Below are 23,084 nucleotides of genomic sequence, written 5' to 3' on the forward strand. Positions count from 1 at the left end.
TTCACCTGCTTTCCTCTTATGTGGAAGGTGTTTCCCATCCACCCATTCAAATTCTATTACTTCTTTAGGAACCAACTCCGTTTCTTTTTTCTTTCAGATACTTTTCATGCACCCAGGCCAGTCTCCCTCTGAGTAGTGCTAACAATCCCCACTCATCTCATTTAACCCTTGGCATCTCCTCATGCTATTCACGAAAAAACCAAGACTCTGAAAGGGAAAGGATTCACTCAGGGCACACAGCATGTTCAGTGGTAGAATCTGATCTGATGTCTCGGGTCCATGAATCCTCCCATTAGCCTATATATATGTTTGGGTTTTTAAAATATACATTATAGACTATAATTCCCTTTAAGATAGGACTGTGTCTTCCATTTCTTCAACTTTCTAGAGCCTTTCTGGAGTGTTAGAGAACTCTAGAACCATGCTATCTGGGCTTCTGTCTTGGCTGCACAGGTTGGTTACCTTAGGCAATTTAATCATACTAAATAAACCTCAGCTCCCTCATAAGCAAATGAAGGTAAAAGACTAATAAGATCGGTGTAGAGATCAGATGAGCAATGCATGTAAAGTCCCTAGGACAGTATCTAGCATATAGTATGCATTCAATTAAGGCTATTTTCTCTGTCGTCATTATTCATGTTAGCAAATCCTTGCTGACAATAGTTGGTTAAAAACTAGAATGTGAGAGTTACAAGGAGTAGGAGGGAGTGAAGAAAGGAAGTAGTCCACAGGAACAATCTGAGATTTTGAGGAGTCCAAACAAGGTTAGTGGCGCGGCAGGACGTTTGTACGTCCGAGTTTCTAAAGCCATGTGACTCTGTGAGGGCCCCAAGCACATGGTTCCATCCCGGCGGCACAGCTTCCCTAACTCTTGCTCAGCTATTCTCAGCAGCCTGTAGGGGGAGCCAGAAAGCTAGGACGGGGGTTGGGGGGAGGCTGCTGGAAATCTTCCTAAGGGCAAAAAAACGACACCCCACCACTACTACCCTTCTTATCCCACAGCCTTGCCCCCACCCGGACGCTCTTCAAGCTCAGTCCTCTTCTCAAGCTAAACTGGGAGCTGTCCTTCAGCACCACGGGCCGCCTTGGCCTCGGGCAGGACAGTAAGGGCGACAGCGGAGTTAGGGACACGGGACTGGTCCGATCCGGAGCCGGCTCCAGCGTCTCCTAGTCACGGGGACAGGGGAGGCGACCCAGGGAGGCAGCGAGACGTTAGGGAGATACCTCCCGCTTCCAAGAATCACCCTCAGAAGTCTCCTAGCCCTCGGGGGAGTGTGGGGCGGCCCAAGGGAGGAAGGCGGGTGCCCTAGTTGATGGGGGAGGGGGAGTGCCAGGGCCTGGGACTCAGCGTGTGGCGTGTGCACGCGGGGAGCGGGCGGATGAACGGAGGCGCTGAAGTGAATGGAGTTGGGGGGTGGACTGGAAACATCCCCAAACAGCACAGGCTGCGGCCGGCGGGGGCTGGGGTGGGGTGGGGGGGGAGTCCTGAGGCGCAGGCGCAGTCGGGGCCCCAGTCCCGCTCCCTCCTCCTCTCAGTGCCTCTTTCTCCGCCCCGCTCCCCCCCAAACACACTCGCACACGGGCTCTCAAGGTGTTCTCCGCACAGCGGAAGATGGCGACAGACTGAGGGGGCATGGCCAGCGGGAGCCACGGGGCCGTGCCGCTGGGCGGCCGCCACAGCGGTGCGAACGAGAGGCGGAAGCGAGAAGCGCACTAAGTAAAGCCCGGTGTCCGCGTCCGGCGCCTGTGGCGCTGCCAGGAGCCAGGTGGCCCGCCCGAGCCGGAACTCCGGGAGCAGCGGGTGCGGAGCCAGAGCGGAGCCGGCCCGGGACCTGCTCCGCGAACGGCAGGAGCACAAGCGAAGCCCGAAGGGCTGGGCAAAGGACCGGTCGGCCGGCCTAGGAGGGCGCGAGCGAGGCAGGGAGCGGCGCTGAGCGGGCAGCGGGCGGACGGGCGGGAGAGGAGCGGCGCGGGGCGAGGGGAGCAGAGCGGAGCGCGGCGGTGGGGCCCGCACGGCGGCGCTGAGGGGCGCAGAGCTGCGCCGAACCGAGACGGCCGGAACAGAGTGTGAGCCGGGCAGCCACCGGCGCACAGTGAAGTGGCGCGGAGCCGAGGGCAGCTGAGGGGCCCGACACTATGAGGAGTGCGGCACCGCCGCCGCAGCCGCCACCGCCCCAGTGCCCCGCACCGCCCCCCGCCGGGACGCCGGGCAGCGCCTAGCGGGCCGGGCGGCGGCGCTGAGGCTGCGAGCGAGGGAGCGCGGGAGGGGCGCTGGGACGGCACGAGAGCGCCCCGCGACTCTGGCCTGAGTGGGGCCCCGGGCCGGCCGGCCTGCCTCACCATGCAGCCCCCGAGGTAGAGCCTGGACGGCGCCGAGGAGCGCGGAGCGGAGCGCAGCCCGCCTGCCCGAGACGGCCGTCTGGCCTCGCGCCTGTCTACTCCCTCCAGCCCGGACCCCCCTGAAATATGTTCAGGGGCGCTTGGATGTGGCCCGGGAAAGACGCCGCCGCGCTGACTATCTGCTGCTGCTGCTGCTGCTGGGCTCCCAGGCCGAGCGACAAACCTTGCGCCGACTCCGAGCGGGCGCAGCGATGGCGACTGTCCCTGGCGTCCCTGCTCTTCTTCACCGTGCTGCTCGCTGACCATCTGTGGCTGTGCGCGGGGGCCCGGCCCCGGGCCAGGGAGCTGAGCAGCGCCATGCGGCCACCCTGGGGGGCTGGCCGTGAGCGGCAGCCGGTGCCTCCTCGTGCGGTGCTGCCGTTGCCGCCGCCGCCGTCGCCCGGCGAGCCCAGCGCGCCCCCGGGCACCTGCGGGCCCCGATACAGCAACCTGACCAAAGCCGCCCCCGCCGCCGCCCCCGGGCAGGTCTGCGGCGGCGTCCCAGAGCCCACGGGGCTGGATGCAGCTTGCACCAAATTGGAATCTTTGCAGAGACTTTTCGAACCGACTACCCCAGCCCCCCCTCTGCGGCCCCCTGACTCCCCTTCCCGTGCCCGGGCCGAGTTCCCCTCCGCCAAAAAAAACTTGCTCAAAGGCCACTTTCGGAACTTCACTCTCTCCTTTTGCGACACCTACACGGTCTGGGACTTGCTGCTGGGCATGGACCGCCCCGACAGCCTGGACTGCAGTCTGGACACCCTGCTGGGGGACCTGCTGGCTGTGATGGCTAGCCCGGGCTCCGGGGCCTGGGAGGCATGTAGCAACTGTATCGAGGCATACCAGCGACTGGACCGACATGCTCAGGAAAAATATGACGAGTTCGACCTCGTGCTGCATAAATACTTACAGGCAGAAGAGTACTCAATCCGGTCCTGCACGAAAGGCTGCAAGGTAGGGATTGGCGTCCGCGGCCACAACGGCTGCCTGGGTGGCGGCAGCAGCGACATTAGAACGGGGAGAAGAAAGGTCTCCCTCCACCCACCCCACCACTTCCACCCTTCCCAGTGCGGCACTGCGAGTGCCACCCTGGGCCCCTCCCTAGAGAAGGGGCTCAGGGATTCAGGCAAGGTAATCACCTGGGCAACTTCTATTAATTCCAGGTTCCAATATCTTAGGGCAGGGGCTTTCTGGCGCCCCGCCCCGGCCCAAGGAGGGAGGGGTCCTGGGGTCCTGGGCTGGCAAAGGGGTGGAAGGAGAGGTTGTGTTCCCCCAGCCCTCATCCCCAGCCAGCTGTGCCACACTCCTTGCCTGGGCTGGAATTGAAAGTCCCGGGACTGGCTGGTGCAGGGGGGAAGGCCAACAGAGGGAGGAGAATATTTGTCAACCTAATGCTTTACCCTTGGCTCTTGCCAATGGGTGAAAGGAGGTGCACTCCTGGTGGTAGGACACACCACCCTGTTGACCTTATGTGACCTGAGGTGGCTGGCCAGAGCCTAGGCAGGTGGAGCCCAGGGGTGCCTGCCTTCTTCCAAGGAGGGAATCTGCAGGGTCTTCTCCCCTGACAAAGGAATGAGCAGGGAACAGGTGATACTGGCTTGTGGAGGAAAGGGCCACTGAAGATTGCTGCATTACAGAACTCCCAGTGCCTTCCCAGCGCCCCAGGGTGGCAGTGGAGGGAACACTGGTTTTCTGGCTGCTAGGAACAGGCATCCAGAGAGGAGAGTCTCAAGAGGTACGACAGCTGCAGCACAGGCCTGTCTAGAGAGGAGCTGAGTGTTGAGAAACTTCTTGACCCTCATTAGGGGAGTTCTGGAGAGTAGGTGGGTGGGGGCTATAGATATTTGAGACCTGATGCTACTGCCCAGTTCTCCATACCTGGCCAGGTGGCTTGTCTTTTGAAGGAAAGAGAACAGCAAGGTCAAAGGGTCAAGCAACAAGGAGACTAGGTGGGGTGGTGGCCTCACACATTCTGAAGGTAGAGGCAGAGAGCTGGAGAGAAGCAGACAGTTGCCTCCTAGGTTAGCTCATCTCCCTCCAAGGCATTGGGGAGAGGCAGAAAGTGCCCCCCCTTTCCATCCAGCTTGGCTTCTGTGGACTTCTGCAAGGTTTTCCTTGCTCTTGGTGGGCTCCATAGGAACTTGGGGAAGAGGGTTGGAGAGGAAAGGGGTAGCTCCTTGTTCCTGACTTCACTTTCTCCTTCTCCCTTTTCCTGTTCTCGTAACCTAGCAGTCTCCTCCCGCCTCCCTCAGCCTCAGCTGACTCACTGCCTCACTCACACTACCAAATGAGATATTCCACTTCTTAAAGGTGTACAGACACACACACACACACACACACACACACACACGGCCACATACCACCACCAACACCACCCTGGGCAAAGACACACAGGGATATGGAGAGGTCGTCACACCCACGAGCAGTGCCATGGAAGCAGACACCATGTCACACACACGCGCATCTCCCCATGGTGTCAGAGACACGCAGGCGGAAGTACTGTCACATGAGGAAGGACACATTTTGTCATATAGAGATAAAGACACATATCCTCAATGTCTGCCACAGACACAATCAGTGGGAACAGAGGAACATGGTTCACTAGCAGACGGAATAAAGGATGTCCGTCTTTTGTGTTCCTCCCTCCAATCCCATAGCCCCACTGTTTTCTTTTCTTTTTCTTCTCTCAATCAGCAGGATGAATGAGAACCATGCCACAACTTTCCCATGAGGTTTTCTCCATCTTAGAGTTGGCTCCAAGCCCCATCTAATCCTGCATGAAATAATAATCCCCTGCATTGATTATTTCTATCAAGCAGTTTAATACAGAAGACAACTGATCTCTGATTCAGAAAGTCTTATTACCTGTACAACTTGTTAGCAGTATGACCTTGGGCAAGTCACTTCATTTCTCTAAGCTTTCATTTCCTCATTTGTGAAATAGGAATAATAATCCTTGCCCTGCCCACATTCTGGGTATTTTGTGAGATTTAAGTGGGAAGAAGTAGCTGATAGTATTTTTTAATAAGAATCTAATATCTGGCATTGATTTAATACTTAGGGTTTTCAACCTCTTTAACATATTTTATGAGATCAGAGCTGCCCAGGGAGGTTGGTAATATCACTACCCCCATTTTACAGATGAGGAAACTGAGGTGTAGCAAGATCAAGCCATTTGCCCTAAGGTCAGTCAGCCAATAAGCAGGAGTGCCAGGACTCAACCCATGTGTTCCAAGTGTAAAGCCCATGCTTTTGTCATTGCCTCCCATCAGGTTCCCCACAGCCCTCCTTCCTCTCCTTTGTCTCCTTGGTCTCCTTGTGTCTCTCTCCTGCAAGCTAAGGAACAACTCCTGCTCTCTTGCTGCCTGTTGTGCCGGCAGAAGGGCAGTGCCAGCTCCACAGCTCTCTTCCTGTCTTTTCCATCCCTCTTCCAAATCTCTTTCCCTCAACTAAGGCCTGGACTCATATGGCTCTCAAATCCAGCTGTATTGTGGGCACTAAGGGGAAAGACAGCCCTGTTCCTCTCCTTTCTACAGCCCCTTCTCTCCTCAGCCCTTCACTCCATCTCCATTGCTATCCTTCTTTGCCAATCACAAGCTTGTTCCTGGGCTCTAAGCCCTCCTGTGGGATCCCTGGAAGATGATGCCCCACCCTGGAAGCTGCTCTTGGGTGCAGAGCCTGCAGCCTGAGGCCAGAATAAGGTGGTTCTTCTACTTTTGGAAACCAAGCCTGGAGCCTTAGTTCCCAGGCCAATTGACTCCATGTCCCTGAGGCCATTGTTCTGAGCACCTTAGTAGGATCCTTTTCTGGATGGCCCCCAGTAACCCTGTTCTTTCCCTCTGCAATGTCTGCCCCTGTTTTGGGCCCCACAGAGCCCCACAAATCATACTTGTGCTCACTGGTGCCTGTGACACCTCCCAATTTAGTACTAGCTGCAACATTTCCTTAATGTGCGACTGACTTCCTCTCGCACAGCAGGGCGATGTTAACCCAGGCAGGCTGATGCCCATCCCCACCCTGGCCTCTCCCATTCTTGGGGCCAAGTCCAACTCCGCCTTATCTCCCTGTGCACCCCCCAAGCTCTGTCCTTCCCTTAACTCTGCATAAGTTTACTGGACAACCACCTCAGTCTCCACCCATCTCTCCACCTTCCTCTCTACCCTCCCAATCCTGCCAAGCCCCCACCTAGTTCTGTTTGTCTCTCCCTTCTCTTTCCTGATCTCAATTAAGAACATTAAGACTCAGGGGAGTGGTGAAGGTGGGCACAAACCCCTGGCTTCTTCTCTCATGACTCTTCATCTAAGAGGTCCACAGGCCAAAGGGAAGGATATTCTCAGTTCTCTTATTGCCCATTGGGCTGCATTGATCCAGATTATTGCCCAGAAAGGATGTGATAGTTCTGTTCTATTCTGAATTGGCCCAAATCTACCTGGTCGACTGTGTGTTTTGTGCCAGATCTCACTTTGACCAGGTTAAGAAAGGGGCTGTAACCCAAGTTCTGGAAAGAGTTGTACAAACAGTTTGACCTGGAAAAGAAGAGAATCAAGAGAAATGATCTTGGACTTCACACCTTATAAAAGTTGTCCTAGTACAAAAGAAGACCCATGTCCTGCTGGTCCCGGAGGGACTTTATAGTTAGAAAGTCCTGCTGGGTGTGGCAGTGCATGCTTTTAATCCCAGTGTCTTGGGAGACTGAGGCAGGAGGATTGCAATTTCAAAGCCAGTCTCAGCAATTTAGCAAGGCCCTAAGCCACTTAGAAAGACCCTGTCTCAAAATTTAAAAAAGGACTAGAGAGTCCCTGGTACTAAAAAAAAAAAAAAAATTAAACCCAAAACAAACAAACAAAAACCAAAGTCCTAGGTTTGAACCTAGCTTCTTTATTACCTGTGTGACCTTGAGCTAGGGACTTCAACTCTCTCAGCCTCACTTTTCTCATTTGTAAAATGGAGCTAGTTCTTCAGGAAAGCTCTGTGATGTCGTGATTAATGAGAAATATGTTCATTATCTAGCCTGGCACATCAGTCACTCATTTCACAGATTTTTTTCCTTCCAAAGAAGAAACAGACTACTCCCAGAAAGTATCTGGCCTGATATAAGTAGAACCTTGGGTCCAAGTGCTTTAGAGCTGACTCTAGCATCACATTACAAGGAGAGTTGGGCCAGATGACCTCTGAGGTCTATTTCAACCCAGTGATTAGGCCCATGAGCAGAGCCTGCTTCCTGAACAGCAGCATTGGAAGGGGAGGGCTGGGAAAGGAGGTTGGGTCTTACATCCACACATGGGGAGAGGGTGGGGGGCTGCTAGAGCCACCGCCTTGCCTTCTGTCCATACCCACTGGGGCCCTGCTCTTCCTCCACTCCGGCTGGCAGCTGTTTCTGCCTCACTGCCTTCCTTTCTCCTCCCACCTGCCACAGCTTTCCTGCCAAGCAGGACTCCTGGGCTAATGCTTAATATAAAGGGTCCTTAGAGCTGAGAGCTTAGGGTACTGGGCAGAGGGCAGGGATCCCCATTTGGCCAGTGATCCCTGTTGTCACCCAAGCTGACAGGCAGGGAGCATTGCCTCATAGACATCCTACCTGAATCAGGACATAGACCCAGAAAAGATTCCCTGGTCCCTGTTTGGGGATGGAGGAATGGGGAGGCCATCAGTAAATAGCCTCCTGCGAATAATGACCAAGCTGGCCCTGGGGGATGGGCCTCCAGATCCACAGGAGTTCATCGCATTACCAAGGAATGTGAGCATGGGGTTCTGGGAAGGGGCAAGAATTGGGAATCCTGGAACAGGGACAGAGAAGAGGCAATGCTTAAAGACTAGACAAGGACATAGTGGATTAAGACTGGGAATTGGAAAGTGGCCTCCTGTTGAAACACAGCTCTCTAGACCTCTTGCCCCCATCCTGACCCACCCCCACCCCAATGTTCCTCCTACATTTTAGCCAATACCCAACACTCTCATTCATATACCAAGGACCTACAACCTATCCAATTTTCTATTTAGTACCCTAGACCCTTCCCAAACCACACCCATACCTCATTCTCTAATCCTTATTTATATGTTTTTGTTCTTCTACTATTCAAAAAACTTACCTCTGCCCTCCCACCCTGATCCTTTACCTCTCTTCCCACCCTGTTCCCTCTAATAGTCAGCCCCTTCTATCACACTCCAACCTTTCCAAACTTTACTCTAGATCCCACACACTTTTTTGGCTTACCTAACTCACCTCCTTGGCACTTCACCTCTTGCCCTCAATACCTCCATGCACCCTTACCTTTCACATCCCTCACACTCCACTCACACTTCTCCTCCCTCATCTTCATTTCTCCTCTTGCCCCCTTTCATTTTCTGGTCCTCTCTTCTCCTGCCCTCTTGCCCTTCCCTCCTCCTCTCTCTGCTCTCTTTCTCCTCCCTCCCTTCCTTTCTCTCCTCCCCAGTCAGGGTATACATGTGCATGTGTGCATACATACACACACAGACACACTCACAAACACACATCCCCCAGTCTTCATGGTTACTTCCCATCCTTCCCGCAGGCTGGTGCCTGACTACTATAGTCACCATAGCAACGGGAACCTCCAGGAAGGATATACTGGTATCTCCTGAAGGTGCGGGTGGGGGGAGTTAAGGGAAAGAAGGGAGCCCAGCAGCCTCCCACCCAATATAATGGTCTGGCTAGAAGAGTCTTCTGAACCTAGTGGAGGTAGGGGTGAAGAAAAGAAAGACAGTGGGTGGGGCCTAGATCAAGGGAGGTTCAAGGATCTCTGAACACTTCACAAACATGAGAGGTGCTTCCAAGCCATGTGGATGTGTGCAGATCCCCTCCACAGACATCAGTAACTTAGGGAGAGGGTTCACCCACTCTTCTTTATGTGGGTGGGCATGTAGGCCAGACACCTCAGACTCGGGGATGGGAAGTTTGACCTAGAAAAACTTCTTCCTCTGAGCAGTTCTTTTGTGCTCCCCACCCTCTAAGGCTGTTTACCCGCTGTGTGCCTATGCAGACTGGACATCTCACCTGCCCTTCCCCAGTTTCTCTCTCAACCACATGCAGATTATAGCTGCAGGTATTAGTTGAAAGCCAGAGGAAGCCTCTTCTTCTGGGTGTCTGAACAAATCTGAGCCCCCAGAAGCACCATTTTCCAGTGCTGGCCTGACAAGTCTCTGGGGGTATAGGTATGTTCACATCCCTGCGGTTACAGGTGCATAGGCCCACAGCCCTGGACATGATGCAGGTTTCAGAAAATCATGAATTTCTGAGACCTTGAGCTGGGTAGGTGCTTAAAGGGGATGACAAGGGCACCAGGGGAGTTGGCTTTAGGAAGGGAAATAGTTTTTATGGAGTAACAGAGATTGCCAGGACCAAAGCTCTTGCTTGAATGGATTCTGGGGAAGGGAGCTGGAACCAGAGCCACAAGTTTCTAGGCCAGAAGATGAGGCCAACTGGCGCCAAAGAAGAAAGGGATAATAAGGGGAATGGGAAAAAGAAAACTGCAAGCTTTTGAGTACTTAAGAAATACTAGGGGCTTTACATATGCCCATTAACTCATCTATTCTTGACAATCATCCTAGCAAGCAAGTACTATTATAATTCCCTTTTTTTCAAACGAGAGAACTGAGGCTCAGCAAGGGGAAACAACCACCCCAAGCTACGTAGTTGAAAGGTAGAAGAGCTGTGATATATACCCAGGTCCGACTGTTCTTTCCCTAGAACACAGATGTATAAAGACGATGTTAATAGCTTTCTATAGCTATTAGAGGCAATGCCTCACTGCCTACAGGTAGGCTGGGATAAGAAGCTGGTTGGACTGGAGCTGAGGCTCAGCAGTCCTATGAGAAGCTTAGGGACCCTCTGGGGTGGCTCAGATCCACAGTAAGGACCCACTAATATCCTCTTTATTTAGGATTCCAGTCTTTGTCCTTGAGACCCAGTAACCATCACTGGTGTCCTCTTGGGGTAGTAAGAGGAGGATGGGTATGAAGGAAATATTTGCTCCCTCCATTTTCTGCAGGCTCTGCAAGGGAAATACTTTTTCTTGCTTGAAGAAGTATCTCTGTTATGTTCTCAGCCCCAAATTGCTATAAGGATTAGTCAGAGCAGGAAGGGAGAAGATGCCCTGAGCAAACCAAGTACAGACCTGAGCTCCACCCAGTAGGTGATGGTAAATCTGGAAGGGAAAACAATGCAGAGAAACCTCATCACCTCATAGTCTGCAGAGGCCTGGCCTGGGATTTGGATACTCAGTTCCCATGCCCACAGCCTTAGATGCCTAGGCTTCTCTTGCACCCAAGAGTTCAAAGAAGTGCCTGTCAACCCATCAAGTTCTACCTGAACAAGGATGTTTGGTGGTGTAAGGGTTACTAATATTTCCTGTCTTATTTGGCTTTATGCAGATAGTATGGCTACCTGGATGATCTGTGAAAGGTAAACATGTCTGTTTAGAGTTGGACCCAACTAAATCTTCTGACCAACTTAATCCTTCAGGATTATTATACACTAGGAATTATTTTTTAAAGTTTTTATTAGTGCTTTATAGTTATAGACTGAGAATCTTTTGAAAATAGCTTTTCCCAATTACAAAAAATGATCTTGGATAAATTTTAGAAAAGAGAATTATAATAGGAAAAAAGGCCCAGAGGCACTTAGGCTCTTTTCATTATGTTAAAATATACATAACATAGTATTTACCATTTTAACCATTTTAAATGTACAAGTAAGTGGCATTCAGTACATTAGTAATGTTGTGCAATATCACCATTAGCCACTTCTGAAACATTTTTTTCCTCCCAAACAGAAACTCTGTACCCATTAAACTTCCCATTCTTTTCTCCCTTTAGTTCCTGCTAACCATCAATCTACTTTCTATCTCTATGAATTTGACTATTTTATGAGCCACATATAAGTGGAGTCAGACATTATTTACCTTTTTTTAAAAAAAAATTTGGTCTGGCTTATTTTATTTACTATGTTTTCAAGGTTCACCAATGCCATAGCATGTATCAGTACTTCCTTCCTTTATGTGGTTGAATAATATTCCACTGTGTGCATCTGCTACATTTTGTTTATCCATTCATTTGTTGACAGACTTTTGGATTATTTCTAACACTTGGCTACTGTGAATAATATTGCCATGAACTTCAGTGTAGAAGTACCTGTATGAATCCATGCTTTCAGTTCTTTGGGGTATACTTAGGAATGGAATTTCTGGATCATATGATAATTGCATGCTTTACCTTTAAGGAACTCTCATTGTGTTTTCCATGGCAGGTGTATCATTTTAAATTACATTACATTTGCTGGGCGCAGTGGCACAGGATTGTAATGCAGCAATTCTGGAGGCTGAGGCAGGATAAGCACAAGTTCAAGGCCAGCCTAAGCAACTTAGAGAGACCCTGAGTAACTTAGCAAGACCCTGTCTCAAAAATTTAAAAAAATAAAATAAAAAGGATTGGGGTTGTGTCTCAGTGGTTGAGCAACCCTGGGTTCAATCCTTGGTATTATTAAATAAATAAATAAATAAAATTTTATGTTCTGCACCATTCTACATACAAACCAGCAATGCAGAAGTTTCCCAGTCTCTCCGCATATTTGTCAACACATATAATTTTCAGGGCTTTTAAAATAATAGCCATCCTGATGTGAGGATATATTTTTCCATGGTTCATGTATTTTTTTCACCCTGCTCATTTTAACATACTGGTACATTGAGTATCTTCCCATGTAATTATTCATAAACATCATTCATGATATATGTTCAATATTATTTTTTTAAAGAGAGAGTGAGAGAGGAGAGAGAGAGAGAGAGAATTTTTTAAATATTTATTGTTTAGTTCTCGGCATACACAACATCTTTGTTGGTATGTGGTGCTGAGGATCGAACCCAGGCCGCACGCATGCCAGGCGAGCACGCTACTGCTTGAGCCACATTCCCAGCCCATATGTTCAATATTATATCACATGAATAAATGTAATTTATTTAAGTGATCTCCTATCATTCGATTTTTACATTATTTCAACTTTTTACTATTATAAGTAAAGCTGTTCACAAATAACTTTGTTCACAAATGTGTATTAGATCTGATTTTTTTACTAATAAATGCTATCTCATTCATTTTTTTCTTATTTCTCTGCCAAGTTTTCAAATCACAAAATAATGCATGCTCATTGTATAAAATCTAACAGTACAGAGTTTTATAAAGAAAACATTAATAATCTTCCTATTCACTCCCTCTGAATCCACTGCCCTGAGGTCACAGATGTTAACAATTTTTTTCTGTATTCTTCTCCACCCCTCTCTCTAGACATACATAAACATCTCCACAGAAAATGACTTTTTCTTTTCTTTGTTTTGCATATAAATGGGAAGATAAACATTAATTCTGCAGGATGAAGTTTTGAAACTAGACTTACAGAATCAAAGAGTATTAACCTTTTTAATGCTTTTGACATACCTTCCCAATTTTTTTTTCAAATTACTAAATTATTCTAGTTTATATGCTCACCAAAAGTGTGAGATTAATTTACTTGAAAAATGGTATAGCAGTGCTAGTTTTTCATTTGCATTTCTTTGGTGAGACATTTGTTTTTCTTGATTATAGGCCATTTGTATTGCCTGTTTGTGAATTGTCAGTTTGGGTTTTGTGTTTTTTCTTATTGCCTTGTGTGCACTCTTTTATATGTATTAATGATATTAACCTTTTTCTAATCACATTTGTGTCAGATTTAAAAATTTTACTGTTTCCATCTTAAGAGCTGAAAAGATAGAATGAGAAGGAAGAGAGCTGTTCCAAGCATTCTGTATCCTTTCTCTTATTACTTCTGCTTGTGAAATGCATAATATAGTCCCCATTTTGCAGTGGAGGAGATAGACTCAGAAGTCAAATGACTAGCTCTGGGTCCTCCACCTAGTAAGAGTTTGAGCCTGGATTTGAATGCCAGCAGATAATGGTAGTACCAAATATGTGTTGGTATAATTATACTACAGGTAAAAACTTTGTGCTAGTTACTTCACATATAATTTACAAAAAGTAAGGGAAGTTTCTTTTGTTATCTCCATTTTGCAGATGAGGAAAGTGTGCATCAGGGAAGTCAAGTAAGTTGACTTAGAGGTTTTATAACCACTAAGAGCACACCTGGGATTTCTTTTTATTTCTTTCTTTTTAATTAATTAATTTATTTTTTGTGGGGGAGGGGGATTTCTTGACAGCAGTACTGTTTGAGTTTAAAGATGTTTGACCCTGCCTTCCCACCACAAATACTGCCTTCGGAGGGAACATCTTCTTAGATCCAAGTTGAGGCCCAGGGAGAGAAAGTAATTGGCACACAGTCACACAGCAAATTAGTTGCCATGTACCTGCCTCTTTACTGGTGACTTGTTCAAGTTTGCCCATCTAGTTAATGGCAGAAGCAGAATCAGAACCTGGCTCTGACTCTCTCCATCTGGTTAGAGTAAAGGCTTCTTGATAAAGAACATTCATGGGGTAAGCTGTGGAGAAGGATTATATTGTGGATGCCCTGAAACTCTCAAAAAAAATGGACCCTGCCTGGCATTGGTATCTTTTAGATCAAGGCTATTCCAGAAGCCCCCCAGATGGTAGAACTTGGGACAGAAGAACTTAGGCCCTAGAGCAAGAAAACGTTTCAGCTGGGGCAGCCTCCCCTGCACCATTGCCAAAGATTAGACCTTTGGGCTCTGGGTAGGATGCTGGTGGGTATGGAAAAAATAAAGCAGTGTGTGTGTGTGTGTGTGTGTGTGTGTGTGTGTGTGTGTGTGTGCGCGCGTGCGTGCGCGTGCATGCATGCTTATAGAAAGGGGGAAATAAATGCTTTGAGAGGAGAATGAGAGTGACTTTTTTTTAGTTCCTAGTATCAAAATGTTCTTCCCACATAAGGAAAATGGGCTGAATAGATTGATTTTGGTAGATCACCCCCTCCATCCTAGAGATCTCTCCAAAACTTGACCTGAAATTCCATCAAGAGGAATTTTTTTGAGTAATAAGATTCAACGGTTGTAGTGAGTTGGAGGGACAATCCCAAAGGTGGTATGGTATAAAGAGCTTGGGCACCAAAGGTCAGGTAGACCTGGCTTCATATTCTAGTTTGAAATCTGTCTTTTCTGTAGAGTTGTTGGTGAGCCCTTGAACGTATTCCTTAATCTCTCTTGGAACCTCACTTTCTTCACCTTCAAAACTAAGAAACAGGGTCATTATGAGGATTAAAGGATATGAATCATGATAATCTTATAAGAGAACACTGCCTCCAAGATGGAAGTGCTCAAGAAATGCTAGTCACCATTATTATATTGTTGACTGTGAGCCTTGGGCAACTTATTTAAACTCTTTGATCCTCCTCTGTAAAAATCTGTCTCTAATTCAGGAGGTTATTGTGGGGATTCAGTGAGTTAACAAGTTTCAGGGTCAGGTGCTTAAAACAGAGCCTGGCTTATAGTAGACACTTAATAAATAGTAGCTGTTGTTCTTATCTTAATTAGATGTGTTAAATCCAAATGATTGCTTAATACCCATCTGAAGTTTACAATATTGAGGTAGGCAGCTTAGGAGTAGGGAAAAGTGATTTTGGAACAGGAGATGACGTGTCAGGGTGGGGATGGGGGATCAGGAGCTAGAAGGCAACTGGAGGATTTCTAGCAAGTTGAGTGCATGAAGATATGCTTAGATGGGAGAGGGAAGAGACAGAGAGGGAGATAGACGGATCCCAAAGTCCTTGATTCATCTCACAACCAGATATCAAGTCCACCTGTAATGTCACCTTTGATCAGGTAGGTCTCTGTTCTCCCCCAGCCTCTTATCTACCTAGCAAAGCATAGCATTTGAGACACAAAGTGAGGCAAATGCAGGAAGCCAACTTCAGAGGGATCACTGCAGAAGGCTGGAGATGGCTTTCTGGGTCTGGGATTGGGAGTGTGTACAGTTCCAAAGGAAGCTATGGTTGTCACTGTCACACTAACACCATTCATATGGTGACTTGCACAACAGTTGCGTACAGAAGCCCCCAAAACTGCCCTCCTCTCAATTCCCCTTTCTGGCTGTGGAGTCCCTCACTTGCTCTGTTGGCTTATTAGGCTCACCTGGCCCAAATCCATGGGCCAAAGAGTGGTGATGGAGTAGATGGTCCAGAGCAGGGCAGAGTAGTGTGAGCTATGTTGATGAGGATGGTCAAGTCTTGGGGATTTGCTTTGTGTTTTTGAGGTTCATGGCAGCCCATCAGTTTGTTTTTATTTAATTTTCATTTTATCAAAGTAATATATGTTCATAATTTTCAAAGTCATGTAGAAGCTACATATATACATGAACATGTGCACATACACCCCTAAGCCTTACTGTTCAGTTAAACCATAGAAACTGTTGTGTTTCTTCTGATGTTTACCTCAACATTTCTAAATGTTATTAAATATTACTATTTTTTATTTTTCTGTTTAAAAAATCTCTGTGTATATATATGCATATGCACATCATATATATATCCTTATATATGTCTTTTAAATTATACGTTTCAATATATATATATATATATATATATATATATATATGCATTATCATTGAAACAGTAGTCTGTTTCACCCTGAATCTCACTCTTCAGCATTAAATACTTCCAATTCTCATAGCTGTTTTTTATTTGATATGTATCTGCACATTTCTAAATGGCATGTCAATATGCTATTTCTTACTTTTTCTGTTTTAGATGACTATTGACTGATTAGAGGAGGATTTAGCTCTCTTACTACCAGCAACACCATGCATGAACACGTGCTTCCCCTCCCATCATACACTCAATATTGGCATATCACAGCTTCTGGTTTTAACAGTATTCATCTTTATGTTATTAGGATAATATTGTTCACAGCTGAGTCGTGTAGAATATGGCAATTACATTTCCTTCCTTGGTCAACTTGTTTTCTTGGAGTTAATAAGTGCCTCTTTTTTCCTTTTGTTCCTATGGCTTTTTTGCTAACATATTCCCAGTTACTTCATCAGCTATAAAATTCCATGAAATTACATCCATAACCCATTATTTTCATTTTTTTCTCATCTCTCCACCTTCCTCCAATCTGGGATAGTTACTGGAAGCCTGGCTTTCTAGTACTTGACAAACACTTGCATGTGTATATATCCTCCACTTACTTAGATTCTCAACTCCCTGTTGAGATATTGAGAGCAGTACACTTATAAGTAAGATACAGTCCCTGTCTTGGGGGAGCCTAAAGTCTCGTGGGTGTTTAATTATGCAGACATCTCACCAGAAGGCTTGGACTCCATTCTTGGACTTTGAAGTAGGCCATTTCTTTGGTCCCACACTCCAGGAAGGCTTCCCCTTCTCCATCTCCAATAAGTTATTGGCGGAGTCCAATATATTCCCCCGAGAGTAAATGTGATTATAAGCTTGCGTTAACAGAAACTGTTTCTAGGACAGGAGGGCTGATGCTTCTACTTTGTGTTGATAAGCCCTATACAGAGATTGTGTTCATTTGCAAAGGACACAGAAAAACAGGGACTTTTCTGAAGGTGTACAATCAAATAGAAGGTAGGACTGGAAATTATATCCCTTGAAATAGTTAAAACAACAACAACAACAACCTGGGAATGTTTGCCTTCTTGGAAGAGTAATCAAGATCTCCATTTTTCTCACCTCCTGTGCCCTTTTCAATTTACTACAGTCTGTTTTCTGCCCCTAATGCTGCACTGAAATTGTTCTGACCATAATGAGACCTCTTCTTCAGAACACACTGCTTGGGGCTGGGGTTGTGGCTCAGCGGTAGCACTTGCCTATCATGTGCAAGGCCCTGGGTTCTATCCTAAGCACCACATATAAATAAGTAAAAAGTAAAAGTATTTTAAAAAAGAACACACTGCTTGGTGGAATTATATATGTAAAACCTTATCTGCTGGGTATTCCCTATTCTTTGAATTTCTCTCCTCCCTTAATTTACAGAATACCACTGTCTTCTGTTTCTTCTCCAGTCTCTTTAGGCACTCCTCCATTTTCATATGATTTCCTTCCTCCACCTGCCCTTTGAATGTTAGTGTTTTGGGCTGGGGCTGTAGCTCAATGAAGGAGCACTTGCCTAGCACATGTGAGGCACTGGGTTCGATTCTTAGTACCACATAAAAATAAACAAATAAAATAAAGGCATGCTGCCCATCTCCAACTATGAAAATGTTAGTGTTTTCCAGAAATCCACTGTTGATCCCTCTTTTTTCCCAATCTCCCTAGGCAGTAACATCCATTCCCTTGGCTTCTACTATTGCTGTGTAGATCAGTTAGGGTGAGCTGGGTTATGCTGTGGTAACAAGTAAACACCAAAGATCCGAAACTTAACACAAGTGGTTATTTCTTGCTCATGATACATGTCCAAAATAGGACAGCAGGAAGCATTTATTCGCAATAATCACCAAAATACTCAAGGTAGTAGAGGGTCCATCTCAACTTTGCTTCTATAGTAAGAAGAAGAGGGAAGAGAATGTGGCAAATCATATACCAGCTCTTACAGCTTCTCTCCACTAGTGGTCCATGTCACTTCAGTTCACATTTCATTGGCCTCTGAAAATTATATGGCCATGCCTAACTTCAAAACGTGGCAAAGTATAGTCCTACTGTGTTCCCAAGATTACCTCGTTGACCCCTGATGACTCCCAAGCCTTTATCCAGACCCTAAGTCTGTATTCAGATTATTTTTAGGTCTAAGTGCCTCCTAGACATTTATACATAGCTGACGTATGTATAAGAGTCAACATGACCAAAAACTACTTTTCTCCACTTTTAAACCTACTTTTCCTTCTATTTTTCCTTCCTCAATAAGTGAAACTACTGTTCATCCAGCCACCCAAGCTAGGAGCCTGATAGTTATTTCAGACCCTTCCTTCTCCATCATTATCCATATCTTTAAGTAATCCTGTTAATTTCACCTCTGTAATATTTTTCCCATATCCACCCCTTCCTCCCCATTTTTAAATTCTGCTGCTGACTTAGATCCTCATCATCTTCCAGATTATTGCAATAGTCTCCCTAAATGGCCTCCCTACCTCCAGCCTTGATGCCTACACTCTATCCTCCACACTTTCAGACAGAAGTTAGAAAAGTTAGTCACAGAAGTGATAAATAATCTTTATGCAATTATTTAAAGGCTCTCCATTGCCTATAGAATGGGGCCCAATTCCTCCTCAGCATCCAAAGCATATTAATATGGCCATGACTTTTCTGTGCAGCTTCATATTTCCCATTTGCACCTTTAAACTATGCTCAACTACCTATAGAGTCTGAACCCAGAACTATTTCACACCTCCCAGCCTTTACATTTGCTAATTCCTTTGCTTGAAATATACTTATCCTCTCACCTACTGAACTTTAATGCCTTTTTTCCCCCAAGTTCAAACTCAGGCTTCTCCCACACATTTCCCTGTCCTTCAGTATTCAAAACCTGGTTGATCACTTCTCAGTTTATGCTACTACTGTGCCAAGTACATACTACTGATCACAGTGGTTCATACTGATAGATTCATGTGGTTGTCTCCCCTGCCCCTTAAGGACAACATTCTTGTCTTATTACTATTATCTGTAGCTACCAGCATAGGGCCAGGCACTCAAAAGGTATTGGGAATGTGTTCATTGCATTAGCAAATGAATGAGAAGACCAGATTCAAGGTAGTCTACAAATAATTGTGAGGCTGACATGGGGGACAGAAACTGTCCAAACTGACTGTTCTGTATGGCCCTAGAAAAGCTAGTAAAAGACATGAGGGAAGCAATAGGGAGGCATTATCTCAGCTCCAAAGAAGGCCAACTTCTTTAACTGCTGGAGTTATCTAAAAATAGGGGCAAACCTAGGAAACAATGAGCTTCCTGAGACAAAGTTTACAATCAGAATTTGGCAGGGATGTCAGAGTGAAAATTCCAGCAGAAGGTAGGGCAGTGGAGCAATGACTCTCACAGTCATTTCCATTCTGGTTTCCATTCTGGTGTGGTCATGAACCTGCCTCTTCTGCTCATCTGATTGATATGAATCATCTAGGTCCCTTCAGAACTGCCTCTGTATTAGGGACACTACTTCTCTAGGCCACCCCTAACCAGCCTGGACCCACCTAGCCCCTGCCTTGGAGCAGATGGCCTAAGAGACTTGAAGGTACAAGGGTCCCCCTGAAACTGGGTTGACTTTAGGTTTTCACCCACCTCTCCAGCCATCTCCCCTACTATTCCTTTAGGCGAGGCCACTTTGATTCATGACTGCTCATTCTGAGAAGCAGGATAGCTGTTGCTTATTTTTTATAGCATTTAGGTAAAGTCCTATCATCTAACCAGATTTGCCCTATAATGCCTCTAATCTCATTCTGAATCTGCCAATCCCAATGAACTACTGCTGTCTACAGAGTTACAGCTATGATCTCTTCCTCTGGTTGGGGTGACTGACCTTGACCTCACCCTACTCTGCCCCAACTCTTTGAATGCCTAGAGTTGAGAATAGGAACACTTGGCTCTTTTTGACTTTGCCCAACTGGGTCCCTTACAGAGTTGTCGGTGTGCCAGTGGATGTAGTGCAAGGAGGCATTGGGTTAACAGTAAGAGTGCTTCCTTGGCTTGTAGTTGATTTCGTGCATGTCTCTTACTTGGTGAAGGCAATCCCCTTTTCTAGGCTTCAGTTTTCCCATGAGTAAAATCTGGGGTGGGGTGGTTACTTATATACTGCAGTGTTCGCAGGCAGTAGTTTTCATCCTAAACCCAGCCCACGTTACTGTTACTGCTTTGCTTCCACAAGTTCTGCAGCTGGAGCTCCTGGCTAAGGGTCCCAGGGGGTACATTAAGAAGATAAGCAGCCATGAAGAGAAGGTCTATAGGGAGGATTTAGATGAGGAAACATGCCCTAAGGAGGGAAGCAAGTTAGAATTCACGAAGGCAACTGCTTACTTCCTGGTTGGCAAGTACTGAGATTCTCCTCTTTGGAGGGTTTTCCAGCCCTCAACCCAAGGAGCTTAGGATGGCCTTCTCTTTCTAAGCCTTATGCCCCTAAGTCCCTGCTTTGAGGTGTGAGAGTCTGCATTCATGCAGCACTCTAGAGAAGCCAGGCATTTTTTTCCCAGAGGATTGTAGGGCTTAGAATGCTCCAGATGGGGTTGCAAACCATCCAGGTCCTCCCAGTCCTCGTAAACTGGCAACTGCAGAGCCCAGGGGGGTGGGGATCCCCTTTATCATACCCCTCCCAATTCAGGAGTGGCATCTCCACCCAGTTGGGAGGAGGGCTGGGACAGCCTTCTCAGCTTCCTTTTTGGGTTAATTGGTGTTCCCTCTAGTTACTCACTGCTTCCTTCCCCTCCCAGTTCCCATAGCAACTGGGCTGTAGCAGCCTGAACTTGATTGAGCCCAGCAGTGGCCCGACTGAGGTGGGGAAAGGAGGGCACTGCCAAGTCAAGGCTTCCTGCCCCACCCATCCCCTGCTGCTACCTCAAGGGTCTAGGATGGTTCAGCTCAGATGATGGAATGTGATGGAGAAGCCTTTTCTGCCAGGTTGGAGTTTAAAGAGTCTGAAACCCCAGGATAGACCTTGGTTCTCCTTAGCCCTCCTCCCCTACATATGTCCTGCTCCCCTTAGTTTACAATTCAGTCACTGGTAGGATTGATTGTTCAGTAGGAAGAACCCTGGAAATCAGCCTTTGAGTTCTTCCCTCTACCACTATTTGATATGGCTGAAGACAAGTCCTTACCTCGTTCTGGACCTTAGTTTTCCCATCTATGAAATGATGAAGTGAGAGTAAACTGTTAGTTCTTTTAAGCCTGCTTGCATATTAAAATTGCCTGAGATGTTTTGTAAAACTACAGATGTGTTGGCCTCACCAACAAGGATTCTTACTTATAGGTATGGGGTTTGATATGGGTCAGGTAGGAATCTTTTTAAAAAAGATCTCAAAGTGGTTTAATATGCAGGCAAAGTTGAGAAACTAGAGAGCAAAAGATCTTCACAGTTCTCCTAATTGACTTTCATCTGATTCTGAGACATTTTTTCTTTTCCCCTGCTCATCCCACCTCCAGCAAACCCCACAATTCTCCTCAGCCTGGCCCTCCTGGCCTTTCTCTATCCTCATAGATGAGTGCTCAGACCTCCTAAGACTACCCATGCAACTCAGCCCCCCTGGCTCAGGTCTCACACTGATGAGGTAGAGAAAACTACCAAGAGTTGCCTCAGGAATGAAACTGCAGAGTCTAAGCCAGGTTTGTGGCCTAGGTGGTAGCCCGAGAACCAGACTTTTCACTTGTGAAGGATCCAGGCCACCACTGAAACGTGGGCCAACAGTGGTTCAGCTGGCTGACTGTGTGGCCAAGGAATTGGATTACCCCGAGCCCTGTGTGGCTCTTCTTCCTCATTCCCCTCATTAGCTCCTTGTCTGTTCCTGCCTCACCACCCACAGGCCTGGTGTCCTCCCCAGGCAATCTGCTCACCCACTTGTTGCCATGGTGACTCTGGTTGGGGGTGTAGGGACTGAGGAGGGTCGTCTAATTAAGGAGAAAGGCCACACTCCCACTGTCAGGCCACCCCTCTCCCCTCCTCCGTTTCCCCTCCCTCATTCTCTCCCTCCTTCTAGGAGCAGACAAGGGGAGTGCCCAATTACCATCTCCTGTTACTGGGAGGAGGAGGAAAGGATCACCACTCAGGCTTCCTCACCTAGGAGCAGAAACATTGAACTGGAAGACCCCACAGAGATCTTACAGGGGCCTCTGAGCCCCAGTCCCACCAGCAGTGAAGTGGTGGTGATTCTGTATGGTTTGGGGTGAGGGTGAGGTAGACTCTAGGTCCAGATTGCAGAGATGGGACAGAGGCTATGGACAGAGACACAAATCTTGGCACTTGGGGCCAAAAATATGGAGAGGGTACTACAAGGTTCTGTTTCCCTTCCCTCTTGTGATTTCACTTTCTTTCATGTCTTACTTCTGTTTCTTTCTCCTACTTTTTTCTTCTCTCTTACTTTTTTATTTTTTTACCCCGGCTTTCTTAAAATTCCCTTCTTTTCCCCTTATTTCTTCTTGTCCACCACCTGTTCACTCCTTCCCCTTTCTTCCTCTCTCTTACTCCTCCTCTCTGTAGCCTTCTCTTACCTGCATCTTTCCACTCTTATGCTCCCCACTCACTCCATGTTAGTCAGCATTCCATCATTGTGACAAAATGCCTGAAATAATAGACTTATAAGGAAGAAATATTTATTTTAGCTTATAGTTTCAGAGGTTTTGGTTCATAGTCATGGACCAAAAGCACTCTTTCTTTAGGCCCTGTGCTTTGGGCCTGTGAGGTACAGTTCATCATGGTAGAAGTGCATGGTTCATCTCATGGTGGCATAGAAGCAGAGAGAGAGGAAAGAGTGGGCAGATTTCTAATATCCCCTTCAAGGGCACACCTCCAATGACCTAAGGTCCTCCCACCAGGCCCCACCTCCTAAAGGTTCCACTACCCAGTAGCACCACAGGCTGGTGACCAAACCTTTAACACATGAGCCCTTGTGGGACACTCTAGATCCAACTATAGCTCTTATCTCCCTACTCTTTCTTACTCTTCTCTTTTCCCACCTTCACCCGACTCCATTCTCTTACCCCTTCCACCTTTTACCACTTATTCCCCTGCTCTTTCTCCCCAGCCTTGCTTTTCCTTACCCCCATGATCACCACCATTGCTTACCCTCCAAACCCCCCACTTTTCTTACTCTCTCTTTCTTAT

At 47.1% G+C, this 23,084-nt stretch overlaps 1 protein-coding gene across 1 annotated transcript in view; it reads left to right on the forward strand.

Moving 5' to 3' along the window:
* Positions 1-1,514: 1,514 nt before the first annotated feature.
* Nalf2 (NALCN channel auxiliary factor 2) overlaps positions 1,515-23,084 on the forward strand; it is a 28,374-nt gene continuing 6,804 nt past the window's right edge. The window contains exon 1 of the mRNA XM_078034649.1: positions 1,515-3,330. Within this exon, the coding sequence (XP_077890775.1) occupies positions 2,467-3,330 (864 nt within the window). The 5' untranslated portion in view covers positions 1,515-2,466. The remainder of the gene's footprint in view (positions 3,331-23,084) is intronic.

This window comes from Ictidomys tridecemlineatus, chromosome X (genome assembly GCF_052094955.1).
Source record: "Ictidomys tridecemlineatus isolate mIctTri1 chromosome X, mIctTri1.hap1, whole genome shotgun sequence".
Taxonomy (NCBI): Eukaryota; Metazoa; Chordata; class Mammalia; order Rodentia; family Sciuridae; genus Ictidomys; species Ictidomys tridecemlineatus.